This window comes from Salarias fasciatus, chromosome 4 (genome assembly GCF_902148845.1).
Source record: "Salarias fasciatus chromosome 4, fSalaFa1.1, whole genome shotgun sequence".
In the NCBI taxonomy this organism is placed as follows: domain Eukaryota; kingdom Metazoa; phylum Chordata; class Actinopteri; order Blenniiformes; family Blenniidae; genus Salarias; species Salarias fasciatus.
Genome location: NC_043748.1, coordinates 11,507,323 through 11,529,461, shown reverse-complemented (window position 1 = coordinate 11,529,461; position 22,139 = coordinate 11,507,323). Strand labels below are relative to the sequence as shown.

General features: G+C 46.2%; 1 protein-coding gene across 1 annotated transcript; it reads left to right on the top strand.

The window, feature by feature from the left end:
* Nucleotides 1–6,394: 6,394 nt before the first annotated feature.
* Nucleotides 6,395–16,910, top strand: LOC115386718 (probable G-protein coupled receptor 139). Its single transcript, XM_030089151.1, has 2 exons — nt 6,395–6,769; nt 15,672–16,910. Exons 1-2 carry the CDS (start codon nt 6,625–6,627, stop codon nt 16,676–16,678), a joined length of 1,152 nt encoding a protein of 383 aa, XP_029945011.1. The 5' UTR covers nt 6,395–6,624; the 3' UTR covers nt 16,679–16,910.
* The last annotated feature ends 5,229 nt before the right edge of the window (nt 16,911–22,139 follow it).

The following is a 22,139-nucleotide window of genomic DNA, read 5'->3' as shown; positions in this document are numbered from 1 at the left end:
GATTAAATGAGCATAATCACATGCAGGCATTTTGTCATCAGGCCTGCGGTTTGCAGAACCTACGTCCTTCCTCGGTGGTCTTGTTTTAATGGGATAGTTTTGAGAGCAGTATAATTCACAGGCTGGGCCACGGGGCTCTAACCTCAGCTGCTGCTGTGTTAAATGTCTTCATTTCCCAAGTATAATGGCGGAAGTATTATGAGACCAGCTGGTCCCTGGTGCCGGACAGAGGCAGGAAGTGGACTGCCCGGTCCGGGGAGACCCGCCCAGAGGAGGGTGAGAGTGAACAGATATCCTGCCCAGGCCTGCAGGCATGCAGCAAGACGTGCAAATGACTGAGATTTGGGTGATTTCCCAGGCGGTTCCAGTCTGAGGTGAGACCCAGTGTTGTGGCTGGAGCCGTGCACATGTATAACCACGTGTACGGCTTATTGCCTCATATTAGAGAATTTACATTAGAGCTCTGTACTGTATATTATCACGCTCACCTACTCCATCCATCCATCTCTTTCTCGCTGTTATGTTTTATTCAATGCCCTCGTCTTGAATCGTCTCTCGCCCTCTCCACCTCTGCCTCGCTCTCACCTTCTCTTTCTCGCTCGCATTTCTTTCCTCTCTTCTCATTATTTTTGAGTGTTGGCTCCAAATTGGAGGGCGGTGGGGAAGAAAGCGGCGGCGCGGCGCTCACGTGTAACCTCAGCGACCCGCTCCTTTTCAAATCCAGGGCTCAATTTTACAGGCAGACAAAACAAACACCTCCGGGTTCCACAGAAAGCATCTATAATTAATGGCTCCTGATACTTGACAAGTCTCTGACAGATTTAACAGGCTGAGGATGGACCCAGGACTCTCTGCTGTGAAAGACTGGAGTCACCATTATTTTCTACCTATCTTTCTACAGTTTTTCTGCTCTTTAGCAATGTCAGAGACTTTTACAGCCGTCTGCTGGGTCACCGCTCAGATTATTCAGTAAAGACTATAAAACAATAAATGTGATAAAAAATCAAATATATTAGTGTAATGATGATCATTATTATGACACTTGAATCCATTAAAATAGTTTGATGACTTTCATTCCAACAATTTTCTGAAACCACTTTCCCCTTATATAACACCTTATAAATACATTATAGCACTGTACAACTACACTCATAAATGATCACAATGCTTTATAACATCAGGACCTAACCCAAACCCAAACCCAAACCCTATGCTGTATAGTGGGTTATGAAACATTATGATCATTTATGAGTGTTTATAACTATTATAACGTGTTATACCGGGTGCTTCAAGTAAAGTGTTACCAAAATATTATTTTGAAAGATTTGGATTTCTAGGTGCAGCCAGGGGCCGGAGGGGTTCCGGTTCGGGAACCACAGGATTTCATCTCTGCTTTTTGCAGATGATGTTGTCCTGTTGGCTTCATCGAACCCGGACCTACAGCATGCACTGGGGCGGTTCGCAGCCGAGTGTGAAGCGGCAGGGATGAGGATTAGCACCTCCAAATCCGAGGCCATGGTCCTCGACCGGAGGAAGGTGGCTTGCCCCCTCCAGGTTGGTGGAGAGACCCTAGCCCAAGTGGAGGAGTTCAATATCTTGGGGTCTTGTTCACGAGTGGGGCGGATGGAGCGTGAGATTGACAGGCGGATCGGTGCAGCGGCTGCAGTGATGCGGTCGTTGTATCGGTCCGTCGTGGTGAAGAAGGAGCTGAGCCGAAAGGCGAAGCTCTCGATTTACCGGTCAATCTACGTTCCCACCCTCACCTATGGTCATGAGCTTTGGGTCATGACCGAAAGGACAAGATCCCGGATACAAGCGGCCGAAATGAGCTTCCTCCGTAGGGTGGCTGGGCGCTCCCTTAGAGATAGGGTGAGGAGCTCAGTCACCAGGGAGGAGCTCGGAGTAGAGCCGCTACTCCTCCACATCGAGAGGAACCAGCTGAGGTGGCTCGGACATCTGTTTAGGATGCCTCCTGGACGCCTCCCCAGGGAGGTGTTCCGGGCATGTCCCACTGGGAGGAGACCCCGGGGAAGACCCAGGACACGCTGGAGAGACTATGTCTCTCAGCTGGCCTGGGAACGCCTCGGGATCCTCCCAGAGGCTGGAGGAAGTGTCTGGGGACAGGGAAGTCTGGGCATCCCTGCTGAGACTGCTGCCCCCGCGACCCGGCCCCGGATAAGCGGTAGAAAATGGATGGATGTGGATGGATCCATCAAAGCATAAGCAAGACATCAGATAACTCTGTTTTCTCTGTTTCATCATTTACAGCTTTGCTTTTATTTGACAGGTTTTGTGCTTCATCCATAGTTTTCAGTATTTGCCTCTCCATGTGTCTGTCCATTAATGGTGTAAGAGATCACAAAATGAATAAACAAGATCATGGAAATAAAAAAAAATAATAATTGTGGGTGTGATACTTAATTTAATTGGACACTTTAAATTAGGAAGAGTTGAAAACAAGTGAACTTTAACCATGCTGTGTTCACACAATTGCTTCATCAATTAGTCTCAGTGTCACTGAAAAAAACCACCAGCAATATGAAATCATGCTCCGTACACATTTTCCAAACATTGGTCGGTCATCCACAGTTTCAAATGTCCTGCAGGTATTGTGTGTATCTGAAAGGCAAAGATAAAAACCTGAGGATTTGCAGTGAACTGATTCTCCAAAATATGTATTTTTCAGTGCAAAACAGTAAGAAATCAGTGACTGATGTATTCAAGGGTCATGCAGATGCAATATCTTTAAATACTCATGCTGTATTCTTCTGCTCTAGACGGTTCAGTTCCTGGTCATGAATTTTAATGTGACGAACAGAAAAACAAGCGAATGTCTGTCAGTTTGACGCTACAACACTCTGCATGCTTGTGCGTGTCTGCTTCACGGCGAGGACCCGGCGGCGCGAGGTCTCCATGATCCATGTAGCGGTGATGTAATGAGGTATAAACCACACACACTCACACACATAAATCACCCGGGGATATAATGAGGTCAGGTGAAGGTATGCCCACCCAGCAACACATAACAGCCACTTCCTGCCCTGGTTTGGTTTTGAAGAATAATAATACTACATTATAACTTCAGTTCCACATCACGATACTTTCATGCACACAGAGTCACATGTGTGTCAAAGCACCTTAAGGTTTTGTGGGGAACTGAGTTTGTGCGACAAGGACCAATGACGATGCCGTATTAAATACTGGAGAGCCGGCTGGACCGAGCCCTGTGGGGGTCTTTCACAGCCACACGAGCTGCTCTTGAAGAATCGCCTTCCTCTGTCCCACATTCCTCTGTGATCAATTCACGTCACTGGGCCATATTTTATTCAACACTTAATCGTGGAGCTCCCCCCTCTCCCGTTTCGCCCGCAGCTCATTCGTTCGTGTGTAGAAGAAAAAAATAAATAAATAAACTTGAGCACATGTGATTGCTCTTTTTCACTCCTCTAGCCTGCACTCACACTTTCACTCTTTCATTTCGTCTGATTCTTGTGGCTTTCAGCAGAAACAGGTCATCCATTATTGGATATTTTCTCCAAATAGTTCCTCCTTTTATGCGGCTCCTGGTTCCTGTACAGGGGTGAAGTGCTGCTCTCTTCTCAAAAGTACAGTTGCTTATTTTACTTCCACAAAGCCCCTTTTCCTGCTGTCTTTCCTTGGCGAGGCTCTTTAATCTCATCTGCCCTGGGGTCCTTATCGCAGCCTCGTGCGCTACCTTGATATGATGATCTACAGTATCTCGGCCTGGCGGCGCAGATGAGCGCCGGGCGGCTCTATTCCTGCAGACCTGTGGAGCGGCGGCAGAAGGCCCAGATCGGGGAGCAGACGCAGCTGACAGCTCTCTAAATGGACACGGCGCTCGTACTGAAGCTGTCCTGGTGCCTCGCTTTTCTGCAGGCACAGAAAACATGAAAGACCCTGTCGTTTCAGGCGCTGTAGCCACAATCCAGACTTCATCCGGGATGAATCACAGCTGCTCGGTGCTGGGGGACAGCCATCCATTTGCTCTTTCTGTTTTTTTTTTTTTTTTTGTCTGAGAGGTAGAGAAATTAGCTCTGGAAGGAAAGTGAGAGGGCGGTCAGTTATCGCTCCCACAGCATTCGGCTGGCGCTTTTAGGAGAAGCTAATGCTGTCAAATGAGGACAGATTTGAATTGTATGTTAGTAAACTAATCAATTAGTGGGTTAAAAAACCTGCAGCAGACAAAACAGTCAGATTACCCTGCTAGTAGGTAACTTTTGGGGCTACTGAAATACGTGGGTGCCCTATATTTTACATGCTTATAGATTATTGGGGGTGGAAACGCTGACAGTGCAATGTAGTTTTCAAAGATTCCAACATGTCGGATTGAAGCAAACATTTCATATTCTTGGAGCTGAAAGCTAAACGTAGCTTTTAAAGCGTAATCCTCTTTATCCTCTTTTCTTCACTGTTGGTTTTTTTCCCGTTTTTCCATTCTGTGGGGAATGAGGGCCATAATATGTTTAATCAACATGGCAACAACTCCAAGATGCTCATACTTCTGAGGAAATCTTTTTTTCTTCCTCTTCTTTTCATCGGCAACATTTCCCCACTGACACCTCTACCATCCCCAGTGAACAAGTAGGAATCAATTGACCTGACAAATGACTTAACTCTGCCTACACTACACATAAACATAGAAATAAAACAACGTGCTGTAGCAATAACCATGATGATGATAAATAACTAATGATGCTTCAATGACCCTTTTTGTATTTTCTTTAAAAAAAAAGTTAGACCCACTTGTCTTCTTAAAAACACGTCTAAAACAAAATGCTCCAACAGTGTGGTTATAAATCCATGAAGAAACAACTTATAAATATTATGAGGAATAAAATAGCACAATGCTTACTTTGAGAGATTCAATATATCAGGTTTATCTGATATATCAACTTTATCGGGTTTAATATATCAGGCTCTAATGCTACTTCAAAAATAAGTAATGGCACCATTAGCAAAGCAATCTAACTAATCCTAACTTGAAATAACAGCAAGCAAGAGAAATGTAACACACTAACACAACAGTCCAAAACACACACGGCCACAGGCAGGATGTTTGTAACATTTTCAAGCTTCAAATGAAGAATCTAATCCTCATAATTCACCTGAACTGCACAGGGGAAAAAACAAAACAAACAATGTTCCAATGACAATAAAATGAAGACTGACAGTTCTAACATTAATATTTACAAGGGGTCGAAAAATATGTTTGCTACGAGCAATGTTTAAAGATTCTCAACAGAATAAACTGGATTCAAACACACTTGACATTCTTCAGACATGCTGCAATAACAAACAGCAACACCTTAAAAGGTCCTAAAGCTAATTCATTAGTCTGGATTGAAATGGGATTTTTCCCCTCGCTTAATTTATTATTTTCCCAACAATCAGAACGGCTCACAGCACTCATCCAGGAGTATTTCCCCACTGATCTCTGCTGCGTTACGTTCATTAGGCTGGTCAAAGGAGCAATGCAGCGGGAAGAATCGTACGGAATAAAGATTTTATTTGAACACGGAGCAACAGCTCTCGTATTTGTAAAGAAATTGGCCAATGAATACATAATAAAAGGATCCAGCAGGCGCGGCGCTGCTATTGCTAGAATTTGTAGTCTTAATAAGAGTCTTTTTCTTTTTTTTTTTTACTGTCAGCCCTGAGTTTCTTTGCACATTTTAGCTGATAATTGAAAGCGTTCACACTGCATGGTAAATTTGTGCTGTTGCTCCCCAACCCCCATCATCCACGCGCACGCGCACGTGCACGCGCGCGCACGCAGACCAACACGTGTCCAGGCACACGTGGCCATATATTTTTTATTGATATCTGTGAAGTGTTTGAATCCTGACGGGCGCTTTAGAGTCAGAGGCTTCTGTGGTTTAAACATCAAATCAAGCGTTTTCAGAGGGAAACCTTCCAGCAGAGACACGGGAAGCAAACCGGTGGACGAGGACAGACGCACTCCGTCCTTCACCACGGCCGACTTCACCTTCCATTTGTCTTTCCTCATCTGTCACATCTGTCTCCCAATCAGTTTTATTACGTCTCTGTCGTCCTCAAACCCATCTTTCTCCCCCCTCGCCCCCCTCTCAGCCTCCCACCTGCCGCTTCCCCCTCTCTTTCTGCTCTCACGGTGCCCTTTCTCTCCATCTCCCTCTCTCCTCCTTCCTCCTCCTCCTCCTCCTCCTCCTCCTCCTCCCGCTGTGCTTTCGGCTCGCTCTCATTCCCCCTCGCTCACACACTCAGGCAGCATCCTCCCCTCTCCACTTCTACCTTCACGCTCACCTCTTCACGCCTCCCTCTCAGCTCCTCTCGCCGCCTTCCTCTTTTTTCTTTTTTTTTTTTTGTCACCTACTAACACTATCATCTTCTCACATCTCCCCGTCTGCTTGTCTCTCCCTCCTCCGTCTCCTCTCATCCTTCCTCCGTTCTCACACACTTAACCTTGCTGTCTCACGCAAATGCACGCAAACAGACACTCATGCTGATTGGCACCCAAGGACAGAGCAGCCTCTCTACCCAAACCGGCCGGCCGGCTTCTCTGACCGGTGCAGCCGGTCTTCTTGACACTGAGCGCAGCTGAGGAAGAGGATAAAGGAAGAGGCCATGGAGCACAGCCACATCTTCCCTGTTTTCCCCCCAAACGGGAGCAGCTGGAGCGCGGGGCAGAATCCCTCGGCTGCCCAGGGATGCCCCCTGGGACCGCTGCCCGTCATCTACTACAGCATCCTGCTCTGTCTTGGCCTGCCGGGTAAGACACGTCTGCACTCTCAGAAGTGTGTGTTTGGCGTTTTTCTTGTCCTAAAACGTGTGCGCTTCGTTCTGTGGCAGTTCGCTCGGGTCTTCGATTAGAGCCTGCATCGATGTCCTGCTGGAGTTTTGCTTTGCATCTTGATTTGCTGTGCAGGTCTAAGTGAGTGTGTCATGCACAGCTGCTCCTGAGTGCCACTCCGGGCTCCCATACTGTTGATTTGTCATCCTGACCTTGTGGCTGTCACCTCGTGCATGCATGCTCACTTCGACTTCTCTGTGTCTGTCCACTGATGCATTTGTAACTTTACGTATATTCAAGTCGTATGAAGAAGAAGCAGCAACAATTCTGACAGAGCATTGAAACATTTTTGATTTTTGAATTAGAAACGGCTTCTGTTTACACTGATCTGGCGTTGATGGGCACATGCATGCACCACAGAATATGAGTGATTATTTTTGCTCGTGTGGACGACCTGAATTAATGGTGCCTGCTTCTCGCATCTTTATCACTGAATGATGACTCCGTTCACACTCATTGCCAGACCTCTTCGCTGTCTGCGTCCCACTGAGTGATCTATGAGCACTGACCCAGACTCACGCAGGGAAGTAAAGTGCTCTGTGTTTAGAAGTGTGTGTGTGTGTGTGTGTGTGTGTGTGCATGTGTGTGTGTGAGAGAGAGAGAGACAGAGAGACGGGGAGAAAGGCAGAGAATCTGGAGGTCAGATGAAAGAGGGAAAGATGCCTAATCACAGATTAATGTTCAGATATTAAAAACCCTCTGGAGCTTCAGACATGCATTCAGTCCACTTCCTTAAACTGGTCATTCATCCTGCCGTCAAACATGAAGCATCATTTAATGAAGTTGTCGCAATTCAACAATAATTTGAAAAGGTTATGTTTTACTTTTCCCATGAGAGACATTATGAGTAATTCACCCACAGCTTTTATCTTTTGAGTATACAAGTAGAGACTTCTTTGCCCTCAATTTTAACGAAGAAAATGAGATAAAGATGTTATCGGAAGAAAAGCCATTTTACTGTTCCTCCAGATATTTGCTTTCCTGTAAGAGTAAAAGACTTTAGATCAAATCTCCCCTAATTGTTTTTCACGGATGGCGAAGCAAGCCTTGCGCCAGCCGCTTCTCCCGGCTGTTGTTTTTAATTCGATTCCGCCGCCGAGTCCTCTTTACAAACGCGATCGTGTCTGTTTGTTTAATCACGGGGTGACAACAACCTGCGAGCGGGAGGTAATCCTACAGTAGCCGTTCGGAATTAACGGCAGCGTCGAGCGCGGCAGGCCGACGCTCGGCAGCAGCGGCGAGTTCAACTTATTCAATCATTATGACACAGCTCGTTCCGCTGCCATCATGAATGTTTCATGAGCGCGGCGTGTGCGTGTGAGTAGTAGCGGCGTGACCCGCGGACCCCACGTATTAAACACGCTGGATGGAATGAGGGCTGTAATTCTGATTGCCGGGGACCGGCCGTCGACTCCCTGGTTAACAGCGCCGGGCTTCACTGAGACGTCGTCCACATCTGCTCGGTCCTCCACACTCTGACCTGCAGACGGCGAGGGGTCGAATCGAGAGCGGGGAAGCAACATGAAAGCAGGTGATGGGGGGGGAAGTAAAAAGGATTTGGCACATCAAGTGGTGGGAAAAGATTAGCGAGAGACCAAGGGAGACGATAAACCGAAGAGAGAGACTGCCAGGCGGAAGTCAAGGACACCCAGAAGAAGAGCAGCGGAGTTAAGAAAGAAAGATCAGAGCACTAATAGAGAGAGAGAGAGATTAATAAGAGCCGAGCCTGCAAAGTAACACCTCTAAGCCCGGGGTGGGGGGAACTGCAGACGGCGGAGCTGAAACGAATTGCCACATTTTTAATTAATCGCCGACCCTCTCCGTTCCTCGTCGCTTCCCCCACTCGCCACGCCACACTGCCTGAGACAGAGCGGACGTGGACGGGCGTCGCAGGCGACAGATTCCCCCACCCCACCCACCCCCACACCGTTTGGGGATTACAGAGGTGAAGCCCGCTCGCCGTACAGTACAGCATCCCTGGCGGCATTAGCATTCAAGACGCGGGGCTCCGGGTGGGAAGCCATCAGCTGATGTCGGGTGACATAAGCGGATGCTCCTGCGAAGGTGCTTCCGACGTCTGGAGCCCAGACAGCTGTTTCTGAGCCATTATAGTAGAGTCGAACGTTTTGTTGCAGAATTTGTGCTTCATCAAGGTTGCTCACTGATGTTTAACCCGCACACCTTTATTTTAAATTCCACTCCCTCCGGTGGTCTGTCAGCATAATCGGCAAACAGAAGCCAGTTTGATGTTTACGCCTGAGTTTTGCCTCAAGATGAATTCGAATGATCCGAGAAACGTTGAGCGGTTAGTAAAATATCTGCTCTACCAACAGTGCAGCACAGCGCAAAGACACAAGCTGGGATCGTTTGATTTATGTGCATTAATTACATTATTTTGAGTTTATTTCATCAATCAAAGCAGCTGTAAAAATAAGAGAGAGAAGTAATTACAGGAGCAGTAATGCATTTTCATTCCCTGAGGCTGGTTTAGGGTTACCTAGACTAACCCCGAGTAGTTTATTTGGTGTACTGTAAATGCATAAGAGTGAGATAAAATGCTTGTATTGTGCTTTGTTTATTCAAACAGTCATTGCAGATTAATCCAGAGAAGACTGCAAATATTGCAATATTGTGTTTCAGTTTTGACCTTGGAGAGAGTGCGAGCACCATCCCAGGAGTAACAGGTGGAGCAGTTGTTTCAGCAGCTGTTCAGAAAACAACGTTTACGGTCGCTTTAGGATTTATGCCTCACTCCGCTCTGGCGTTGCATGAAAATTAAAACAAAACATTAATCCTATAACCGTTTTTTTTCTTGACGTTGTTGATTTTACAGCTTAAGCCACAAAACCTAATCGCTCCGGGATTTAGCTTCATGAGAGACGTTGGTGTGTGTGTGTGGTGTGTGTTGTGTGAGGGGAACGTGCATCAAGAGACTCTCAGGAAGCCCCTGCTCCACCTTTGTGCTCACGTTGACGAGCGCCTCCAACCCTGTGGCCCGCCGTCATTTGTCCACCGCCCCACATGTTTGCCGGACAACACCTCCTTCCGCTCTTACTCCCATCCAGGAGGGGGAGGGAGGGTCAGAAACGTTGAGCGCCAGCAGCCCACCCAATCTCTCACCCATGTGTCACCTGCCACCTAATGAAGAGATGGGCCCCATCGATTTTCAGTTTGAACTATTGATTTGTCAATCTGCGCCAGTGACGGGGGCTTGTTAATAGATAGTAATCGCTCTGAAAGTGAAGTTTGAGATTAGCTGCGGTGAACGGGATGGAGTGGGGGTGAAGGTTTGGGCCGAAAGCGAAGGAGCAAAGCGGAGGAGGCAAGGAGAAGAGGCAGCTGCAGTAAATCGAGATGAGCTGTCACAGAGCTGACTTCGTCCGACCAGCTGAAAACAAAAAAACGCAACACCTCCTGCTGAATATACAGCAAACTACAGCAAATGTTTTTCATTTCATCTTCCGCTTTCCCTCACTCTTCAAACATCTTCTTCCCTCCCCCCCCACTCTGTAAAGTGGTCAAAGGAATTCCAAGGGCAGGTCATAGCTGTGAGCACGTTTTACCAACCTGTCAGTGAAATGGTAATCGGTTTTTGGCATGCGCCGCTCGGCACCTGCAGCTCATCACCGGCGACAGTTTCAGCCTTGATGTGAGGACAGTCGTCTCCGATCCTTGAGTCACTCTGGCCTGTCTGTAAAACGAATGGCTGCTGAGGCGAGCAGGCAGCAGAGCTCTGCAGCTGCATCAATACCATCATCAGCGCACCGGGGCCTCCTGCTCTCTATACGTGACCATTAAAAGTACAAGTTTCATTTCAGCACAAATGAAATTTTCTTCTTTTGTCTCTTTTGTGCCCGGATAGATCCCATTCACACTTTGAGCATATATTATCTTTTTAAGCAATAACAATAAATCTGCATATGATTGATGATTTCTTTTCCTTGAATTTGAAATAGCTCTGTTTAAATCAGATTTTTGGTCTTCAGTTGTGTGTGGTGTGGTGTGTGTGTGTGTGGTGTGTGTGTGTGTGTGTGTGCGTGTGTGTGTGTGTGTGGGTGTGTGTGTGGTGTGTGTGTTTCACATGGCTTTGTGGTGATGATGAGCCCTGCTTTTGTTCAGAAGAATTAAAGGATTGTCCTGCTTTATGTCCGGTCTGACACTTACAGAAGACAAAAGAGAAATGGTTGTCACCAGGAACAAAAAGCCTGTGACCTTTGAAGCAAGCTTTGATATTCACCCCCCCCCCCCTCTCTCTCTCTCTCTCTCTCTCTGTCTCTCTCTTTCTCTAATCTACCTCTCAATTTCTCCATCACCTGCTCAGTTCTTTAACTCTGTGTGACCTTCCTCAGACCACACTTTCATTCTCCCTCCGTCTATTCTCTCATTCTTCTCTTCTATCTTATTAGCCTCCGGATAAGCCGTTAAAGCCTGACCTCAATTTCCTCCAAATGACACCAAAAAAAAAAAAAAAAAAAAAAAAAACAGGAAAAGAAGAAGAAAAAAACTCACTTGATTGCAAAGCTGCACCGCTGTGCCTTTATTTGCTTTTCAAGAGATATGATTTTCTTTTTAACAATACTCCATCATTTCCATGGAGCCAAAAAAAAGAAAGCCTAATAACTGGAGGCAGGAGTGTGATGTTTAGATTGTGTTTGCGGGGGGTTAAGCGGTGCAGGGTCGTTTGTCGACAGCCCATCTGAACACGTCCCTTTAGTGACGGGATGAGTCAGCCTCGTTACACACCTCAGGGAGCACGCCGTGTCTTCTCCTTACCCACTAAACAACGTCAATGGTTATATTAGAGCCCCGGCAGGGGAGGCGGGGTGGGGGTGGGGGGCGGGGGGGGAGACGGAGGAGCACTCCCACACACAAAAGACAAACTCGTCCACCCAACACATGACCGACGCAAGCAGCTCTGTCCCGCTGTAAAGAGCAGGAGGTCAATTGAAATGAATGGGAAGGCCGCTGCAGTGCGGCTGCGGCTAAATGGAAATGTCACGCTCGCGACGGATCCCTTTTGTTTGTCTGTAGTGGGCCATGCCTCACCGGGGAGCCCAAACAGAATAAAACCCGGCCGGCGGCGGTCGGCACCCTCGCCGCCCGCGAGTGGAGAACGTGAGAGAGTAATGGGCAGGTTCAGAGGAAGTGAGGCGACAGAATGAGGGTAACCGCGTTGTGGTGGATTTGTTGTGGTTCTGAATGAGGAAATTTATGAGCAGTGGCAAAGTTTGGAGACTGCAGGGACACACACGGCTGTTTGGAGGAAAAGGAAATGCGACTGAAGAAAAGACAATAATGGAAAGACCAACAAGTTAGAATACAAAGTAATACAAAGAAATTTCTACCTTCGATTTCTTTGACCCCTCGTACGATTTAGACAAGGCCCACTCTGTAGTTCAACTGAATTCAATTCAGCTTTATTTATATAGCGCCAAAATGCAACAGGTAGTCATTTCAAGGCTGCTTTTACAGAGAGGAACCAAGAGATCCGCATGAGCAAGGAAAGAACGTTTTTTTTTTTTTTAACCTTCAAAAACAAAATCCAATGTTCCAAAATCATGTATGACAAATAAATGCTACAAATTCTCACAATGCAATAATAAAATCCTACTTTCTTTTGCCATTGCACTTCATATCGTAATAGAATAAAATAACTTTTTTTTTGTTTTTATAAATTCTTGGTTTTGTTTTTTGTTTTGTTTCTTTCTGGCCTCTTGAGTCCTGGCAGTTCAATCACAGATTCCAGTTTGTTTTATCAGTTCTTCCAGGAGATGAAACTCTTGACGAGCTGCCCTCTTTTTTTCCTCTCCAAAAACTGCAGAGTAATTTCTGAAATTGTGTTTCATCTATTTTTTCTGTTTTCAGAAAACTGCCAGAGCTCACAAACACTTGGCTGGATGAAAAACTTCTCTTTTTATGAAACATTAGTTTAACAAAGCGCAAAAGCAGGAACTCTCAGAACGGGTCCAAGAACACGAGACACATGGAGACAGATGGTCACGCTCACTTCATTTTAGAGTCGACCGTTAAACTCATGCATGTTTTGGGACGTGAAAACTGGAGGGACTCAGAGAAAACCCATTCACAGGGAGAACATGCCAACTCAGAGCAGGAAGACCGGGCCTCTATTCAAATCCGCAATATGCTGACTGTGAGTCCAGCACGGCGCTTCCCAACATCTACAACCTGTTCTGTGAAGTCCTATTTAACGCTCAATTAAAACAAAAACAAATAAGAAGTTTATTTAGGGAGTTCAGTTAAATTCAACCACTGCAATGAGCTTCAGATAGCAGTGGTGTGCTGTTGATCATTATTTTAGTTTTTCATTAAATATATATTTCTCATTCAAGTAGAAGACACATGTAAAGAATACTTTCATTTTAAGTAAGTAAAACCAAGAGAAGAACAGCTTCTGAAATCGACTCATGCACATGTAAAGGTGAAAAATTACATTTATTGATACAAAATGCCTTTTGAAAGGAATCTTAAACCTTTTTCTTTTTACTGGTGAATTTTGTTAAATTGATGTTTTCCGCTTAGATTAATCAACTTCAGTAATCCGCAGTATGCATGCACGTGTTGATCCCTTCACTTTAACTTTGAAACATGAGCCATTAAGAAAACAAAGTAAGCTCAAGTAAAGTACAAAAACAGTTTACAAAGACTTAGAAAAAGTTCAAACAACATGAATTACGGCCAGATGGATGAATTACTTAGTAATTGCAATTATTCAATCCAAGACTTTCCAGATTATTTATTCTTAACTGATAATACAGAATACACCTGATTAGTGAGGGAAGGCCTTCCAGCTTCCTCACAGGCTACAACCAAAGATGAGATGAGGACACAGATACACAGGAGTGAAGGAGGGGCAGCAGCACAGCATGAACACAGACATATTGGCTTGTTGCGTCTTGTAAGCAGCTTTGACGTCTCATTTATGGTTATTGATGGATTGAACGCTAATGAATTGGTGCATCTTTAATGGTCTGTGTGTCTTTCTGTGCACATATTCACATGTATTAGTGTGCGTGTGTGCGTGCCGTCTGCTGCACATCCTCCTTGTCATGCGAGCACATCTTCAGTCATTATCTGGAGCCAGCTTTGTAATTTGTAATCAGTTGATAGTGGCTGAGGCTGTGAAGTGTGATGTGCCAGACTCCAAGCTGCCATATTTAATCCAATCCCAGATCTATTACAGCGAAGGGGGAACAGGATCACAGACACACACTTATACTCGCACGCGTGCGCGCACACACACACACACACACGCACTCGACGTGAACTGTGACAGCTGTTAAAGTGCATTGATGTCTGTGAGGCTGCAATGCAATGTCCGAGGGATCCGAGTCGGGGGAAGCGTTCGACCCGGCTTCCTGCTGCACCAGCAGGTTTCCCTTAAACAAGGCTGGTCGGCGGCAGCAGAGCTCAGACACAGTGTTGTGTGGACTTAATTGAACAATCACAGCACGAAACTGAATCTCTGAACCGACAGGGAGCATACCGTTTGGTGCGAAAACTTTCTTATTATCAAGAGAAAAATCCAAATAGGAGACACAAGTTTATTAAGATAAGTATATATGTAAAATTATTCTCCTTTAGGCATTTAAAATCAATACAGAATTAATTTAGCTGATTATTGACATCTTGGTCACTCATATCACACAGTCAGAAGAGTGTGTGTGTTGTTTGTCGTCACCAGGAAGGCTGGAGTGTCCACCATATAGACTTCGCCAAGAAGATGGAAATAACACAGGGGATGAACTGCATATATAGCATTGAAACTGTGTGAAGTCCACGTGAGGAGGAGGATACTGTGCAGCCGCTGTGCACATGCACAGAGGTCATACTTCAGTAAATAGAGCACTGGGATTAATCCCATTCAGGCCTTTATAGCCACATTCTTTTCATCAGAAAAGATGACCGAGCACACGCCCGGGCTATTTACCGGTCATGAAAAGTAAAGATGACAAGAATAAATGAGTAAAGAAACCCGGCAACATGGATGAGATGTTATGACGGTCCATATTGGCAATATGGGGTAGAGATTGAAAAAAGTAAGGCCGATGGGAAAAAAAACCAGCCTGTCCTTGTGCATTGTTTTAGAAGCTAAATTGCCGGCGGAGGGATGGCTGGCAGGCGTGAACTCAGCAGATTGCCTATGCTCTACCGCTGTATGTTGCCCTCCTATTTTTTTTTTTTTCTTGTGGCTTTGCTCTTTATTAGAGATAACAATTTGGCCAAAGGCAGAGGCAGGTGCTGCTGGAATTACACAGCAGGTGAAGATGAAGGGGGCAGGAGAGGAGAGGAAAGCAATAAGCAGGAGGAAGATTACAGAGGAGGAGAGCTGCTTAAACATGGCAGCTACTGTCTGCGATTAATGACTAGGTTTCATTTTTTTTAATTCTTTTTTTTTTTTCTTTTCGCGTGCAGCGAGCAGAAACTGAATGAAGATATCGCTGTGACAGTGAGCTGTATGTTTCTTTCGCCGGATGACTCGCTGAGAGATTTGCACACCAATCTTGGACCTTTTGTCCCGTCGCTTCTGTGTTTGTTTACCGCGCTCGGTTCGTGTTCGGGCCCACAGTACATGTGCAGAGCGCCTCAGCCGCTATCTTCTGCATCTTTGCCGCCGTCTTGTTTATTGCTGGTTGTTTCAATTACCTGGGCACTAACACTCAATTTCTCTGTTTCCTTTCTCTGCCCTAACCTGCATCCATTCCCTCTCTTCATCTCCTTATTCATTTTCCCTCCATTTCCTCATTTCCTGTCTCCCTCCGCCTTCGATCACCTCCCCCGTCACCTCCTCCTCCTCTGCTAGCTAACATCCTGACAGTGGTTATCCTGTCCCAGCTGGTGCTGCGTCGTCAGAAGTCGTCCTACAACTATCTCCTGGCTCTGGCAGCCGCCGACATCCTGGTTCTGCTCCTCATTGTTTTCGTCGACTTCATCCTGGAGGATTTCATCCTGGCGGCGCCGCTGCCACCGTCGCTGAACAGCGCGGTGCAGGTGCTGGAGTTCTCCTCCATCCACACCTCCATCTGGATCACCGTGCCGCTCACCATCGACCGCTACATCGCCGTCTGCCACCCGCTGCGCTACCACACCGTCTCCTACCCGGCCCGCACGCGGAGGGTGATATTCGCCGTGTACATCGGGTGCTTGCTCTCCGCGGCGCCGTATTACTGGTGGCCCGAGCTGTGGCACAGCCTGCCGGGGGTTGGAGGTGGGGGTGGAGGTGACGGAGGGGGGGGAGGAGGAGGAGGGGAGAGCAGCAGAAGAACGGCGGCCCAGCACGTCCTGGTCTGGGCCCACTGCGCCACGGTGTACCTCCTCCCCTGCACCGTCTTCTTCTCCCTCAACGCCGTCATCGTCCGCAAACTCCGCAGGCGCCGCAGCTGCTTCCGCCTCCGGGGTTACTCCACCGGCAAGACCACCGCCATCCTCCTCGCCATCACCTCCATCTTCGCCGTTCTGTGGGCGCCGCGCACCCTCATGATCCTCTACCACTTCTACTCCCCGCCCCCGACCTCGCCAAGTGCCGGGCGGCTGCTGCACGTGCTCACCGACCTGGCCAACATGCTGGCGCTGCTCAACACCGGCGTCAACTTCTTCCTCTACTGCTTCATCAGCAAGCGCTTTCGAGGCATGGCGGCCAACGTGCTGCGAGCCCTGGTGCACTGCCGCAAGCAGCCGCCGCCTTTCTACGCCAGCCACAATTTCTCCATCACGAGCAGCCCGTGGATCTCGCCCGCCAACTCCCACTGCATCAAGATGCTGGTGTACCAGTACGACAAAAACGGGAAGCCCATCTGCATTTCCTCCTGAGCCCAGAGCTGCCAGCAGCCGTCATCGCCATCGGTCGTTTGGGGAACGTAGTCAGGCTTTCTCTCCATGGCAACCAGCTTTGCACACACGGGACTCTTTGAGGTTTGAAAATGTCAACACGCCCAGAGAGCTCGGAGGTGGCAGTTTAGCTAGCACTGAGAGATAACATTGTAGTTAGCTAGCGAGGTGGAAAAGCCAGCAGCAGACGCATGGCAGAAAAATGGCAAAGCCTCTCATGCTCAATAGCGTATTTAAAAAAAAAAAACAACAACGATCAGCATCAGAGACATGTCGACTGTTTCCTCCATGCAAAAAACAAAAACAAAACGAAATCTGGAGTGTGAGAGTGACTGCTGCTCAGTGACCACTGAGGGCGCATCACCGACACCGACCGCTGAGCGTGAGCCACCGTCCGTAATGTATAAAATGATCAACCACTGACACGAATTGCCGGTGAAGAATTGAATTCACGGGGCATCAGTCGCAGATGCTTTCTGCTGCTCGCTGCGGCCAGCAGATCTGAACAGCTGTGTCCTTGTCTGCTGGGATTCGTTCCTGGAAAGCCGAGATCCAGTCAGAGTCTGGGCGCTAAACATTCATCTCGAGGGGTGAGTCACTCAGGCACAGGCAGTGCGTCGGCTGCCCACAGTCCTGACTGTCTGTGTGCGAAAAAAAAAAAGCCCCATCAGTTCAAGTTTTGATATGCAGAGGACTCTCCATGGCGTGTTAAATGGCGTCTTTAGAAATTGAACAACCCTCGCCGGCTGTCCCTGCCTGGAGGAGCGCAGGTCACCGGCAAGTCGGCTCTAGACATGGCAGAAAACATCAAGCCCACGGACTTTCATACGACGAGTCACTACTTATTGTTGGCAAAATATTTATCAATGGTAGACTTGACTGTTACTGTAGCTTTGCAAAAAAACAAAAAAAACCGAGACAAAAAACCTGACTTGGAGCTGGTGTGGCTCCAGGGTGTTATTAAACTAGTAATCACATTTCCAATATTAGAATGAGGAAATTTCTGCTGTCAGTAGATAGTCCTCTGTAAATTATTAATGATCCTTGATGACTTACTGTTAGCCATTAAATGGATGAATATAATGAATGTAACCATACATCTCTTTAACCCTTTAGCTTTCTGAGAGCGAGAGAGAGAGAGAGAGAGAGAGAGAGAGAGAGAGAGAGAGAGAGAGAGACAGAGTTTTCCTTTTTTTTTTTCTTCTTGTTCTCCAATCCAAAGTTCTCTTTCCCATGATGCAGCAGTGAGTCTGTTCTCAGGGTTGCTGTGTCACATTCATCCCTGCTCATTCTTCTGCCTGCTGATGGCACTACGGTAACATTTATACAGCAAAACACGGTCGTGAACATCCGCTGTGTCTCAGCGGTGCCTGGTAAATGAGTACACACACACACACACACACACACACACGCCGTGTGCTGTATTGCCCACAGACAGAGCACACTGAGATCAATGCACATCCATTCTGCAGACACCTTGAGGCATAGTCAGGGTTCATTTATCCAGTGAGAATGGAGCTGTGCCAAAGGGCAGATTTCTGCTAATACCTGCCGGGGGGGATCAGACGCGTCGGGCCTTCTTCTTCTGTGAGGCTTTAAATCTGATGAATGTCTGGTGGGTTTGCCGTCGCTGACGACGCCGTGCCCCCCAAAACTCTCATTCGGCACTCAAATTTCCTAAACACTTGAGGCAGCAGATGCTGAAGTGTCACTTCTTTTTCGTGCACAATGTCAAGTATCGAAGCAAAACTCGAGTGCAGCTGAAAATCAGGGCAATAGGTTTTTATTTATCAACTGCACTAACTGTCAAGGAACAACATGGAACATGCTTTGGACAAGAAGTTTGGAAATATAGAAGATTCAGCAAAGATCTGTCTACGTTTTAATTTGTTAACATGGCTGGGACAAGTCATTTCCTTGTTTTTTTGGCAATGTAATTACATACATACATTTAAAGTACATTTTCTTGAATAATTTGTAATATATATTTGTGAAATATGTGCAGCAAAGATACTGTTGCAGTGTGTATTTGGTGAAAATCAAAACCCCGCAGTGGGCAAAATGCAAGCACAGACGATTTGAGGATGAAGCTACCCTTTAATAATCTGAGACATATCATGTTTGTGTAAATGTGTATGCTGACATAAAAAGGATTTTGTTCTATAAATGAAATGTGTGCAAGAGATAACCCGTATTTCCCTCTGCGGGTCAAAAGGGCACATTTGCACTTTCAATTGAACTAAATTTCAGCCTGACCTTCACGGCTGCTGCACGAAACCCACGTGTTGGAAATGTTCCAAACAAAACAAAGTACAAAGGCAGTGTACAATAAATTAAATACAATCACTGGAAATCCATGAGTCAGTGCATTCAACCATAAGTGTTAGAAAAGATCAGTAACTCAGTAGAAATGAAAACTGTCACAGCAATCAAAAGTGACATTTTCTTCTGTTTACAGTCCAAGTAAGATGAAAACCATTTTTCCTGACCGACCTGTTTGTAGTAATTCCAAGTATTAGACCCACACAGTAGCAGCTTCCAGCTCTCATTTTGCCATCAAGGATTGCTTTAACCCGAGCAAACCTAATTCCCCAACTTCCTGCTTGTCACCCTTTTCGATTCGATTGCGCACACATGCACCATAACTGCATGTGCGGCCACTCGCCCGCCCTGTTTTCTTTGTTCCACGTAAATTGATTTTTCTTGCAGAACTGCAAAGTGAATGAAACGGCGGCGATTGCCATCTGCTCCTCACCTCCCTCCGTGCTCCTCCCACTCATCCCACTTTAAGTCAAACGCACTCGCTCAAAGTTAATTTCTCAAGTGTCCTCTTCACTCGTTAACTGATTACCTCGGAGTCTCGCGCGCTTTGTGTGCATACTGAGCATCCCGGCAATACCACTCGGTGTCTGGCCATCAGAAAATTGACCCGAGCAGAGGGGAGTGTAGAAGTAAATCCAAGGTGATGGATCATCAAGGCCGTGCTCAGCAGGATGCTAAAGTGTTGTCATGTGTGCTTTCATTGTAGCCATTATTTCTCAATAAGCAGAGTTTGATCTTGACAAAGAGTAAATAGTAAAAAAAAAATAAAAATGGGAAGGATAGAAACCATTTCTGCTCCGGACCGAGGAGCGCTCCCCGGATCAATGTTGCCATGACATTTATTTCCCAGGCAAACCCCGTCCACCGGCTCACCCATGTTAATGTGACATTTGTGCGAGGACCGGCGGCTCATTGCGGCGGCCTCCGGGGACGGAGGCTGACATGCTGGGAAACCGGAGCGGAGGGACGAGCCGGGGGTGGGGGTGGGGGGGCGTCACATGCAGGTGTCCCTTCCTGTTTCACGAGAGATGGTCGAGGGAGAGAGAGAGGGGAGGGAATCGATGCCACGTAATCTTTCCCTATTATGAGGGGACAAAAATGCCTAGAATCTATACCTTTTCTTTTTTTTTTTGCCAGATATTAAAAAGTTAGCCAAACTCGAATCAATCACAGATGGAAAATTGTATTTTTTTTTTCTCACACATTCTCTGCTGCTTCATTTTCTCTCAGTCTCTCTCTGTAACTGCTCCGCTCTACAGTGTGTGTGCGTGTGTGTGTGTGTGTGTGTGTGTGTGTGTGTGTGTGTGTGTGTGTGTGTGTGTGTGTGTGTGTGTGTGTGTGTGTGTGCGCGTGTAAATAGGGTTGGTATTAGACTGACAGAAGCTTTAAAATAAAGTGTTTGTGCCATAGGACCCGTAATGTTCTCAACTGAATATGTATTTATACTCAATCATAAAGAATAAAATCACGTACAGCACAGTATTGAAATGATATATCCATGAATGTACAACTGATGCTTATAGCAGTTTTTTGCTTGTTTTTTGGGGTATTTTTCTGATTGTGGTTTTCTACACAATGACTCTTTTGAACAGTCTTTTACCTCTCTCCATGGCGCTGTTTTAAAGCTGTGTTTTATGATCGTTACGGAGTGATTATAGCCTTGCATATTTCCGTTTTTTTCCTCCTAATGAATGTATCAACTGCATAAAGAGTATGTATTACAGTGCTGTGAGAAAGTATGCAAAAAAGCATTAGCTGATATTTTTTGATTAAAGTAATAAAAAAACTCTTGAAATACAGATTTCCTGGCGAACTGTGTCTTATTCCCTGCAAACAGAATCACTCTGCACTCATTTTCACTTTGAATGAAGCAATCAATCGCAGAGAATAACCTACTGAACACTGCGCTGACAAGTAAATGTCAATAAATCCATTTCTTTCAGTCTTGATTTCACGTGGAAACGTAGAGCTGCTGCTTTTGCACATTCGGATAAGAACTCTTCTTAGGTTTTCAGCTCGCCTCCACTGGTGCAGTATAGCTAAAGTCAAAGCTTCGAGCCAATGTATGAACAAAACAATCTAAATCCAACAATAATGAAGTCCAGCGGTTGGTGTGACATTAATATCAGTTGCACTGCTATGTATTTGTGTCAGCCACGCACATTTCATCCAGAACAGGACATGACTGTTCATATGGCAAGCTGACCTTAAAGAGGAGAGATTCACCATGTATGTATTACTTATGTTTTATGGACATAAATCTGGTCACACTGTGGAGTCTCATTCCACATTCTGGAGGAAAAATGCTCATTTCAAAACAAAAAATGACCACAATTTTAGATTTGAAGCCAGGATCAGGATAATTCCCTGGGAAATAAGTCCTCTGCAGAGATAGAAACATCACTGAGTGTGTTTTTTTTTTGTGTCTAATTAAAATTTTTGACACAAGCAGTGACTCAGCCAACACTTTGTCCCTGTCAGAGGTGTTTGTGAGACATATTGCGCACGAGGACAGACACACACGAGAACGGATGCTATTTTACGTGCCTATAATCACCTCTGATTGATGCTGAAACCATGCAAGTGTGTCATCTTTTAAAGTCCCCCTGGTTACATCCACGGCGCCGCCAGCCAATCTCTGACTTGTTGATATTCACAGTCTACCAATCACCAACACAGCGAGCGCAAGACAGGCCAATTAACACCCCTTCTCGCAGGAAACAGCTCCTACGGCAAGAGAAGACTTACTGTTATTTCCCTGCGTTACGGCCAAATTACCAGCAGCTGAACAAAATGTTCGGTGTTTCTGTTCCACTGAGGCAACCTGCAATCCAATAAACCACATCTCTCTTTAAGACTGTACGAGGCGAGGTCAGCGCGGCTCTTCATCCATATACAGTGAAATAAAGTGTGTCTATCTGATAAATGCGCTGTCAGCTCCGAACCGTGTGAAGCTTGCGCTTCAGCGCGACGAGGAGAGTCCTGGAAAGACAAAAAGAAAGAGGAGAAAATAGGAGCGGAAAATAAAGATGTGTGGTGTGTGTGTGTGTGTGTGTGTGTGTGTGTGTGTGTGTGTGTGTGTGTGTGTGTGTGTGTGTGTGTGTGTTGCTGCAGCAATAAA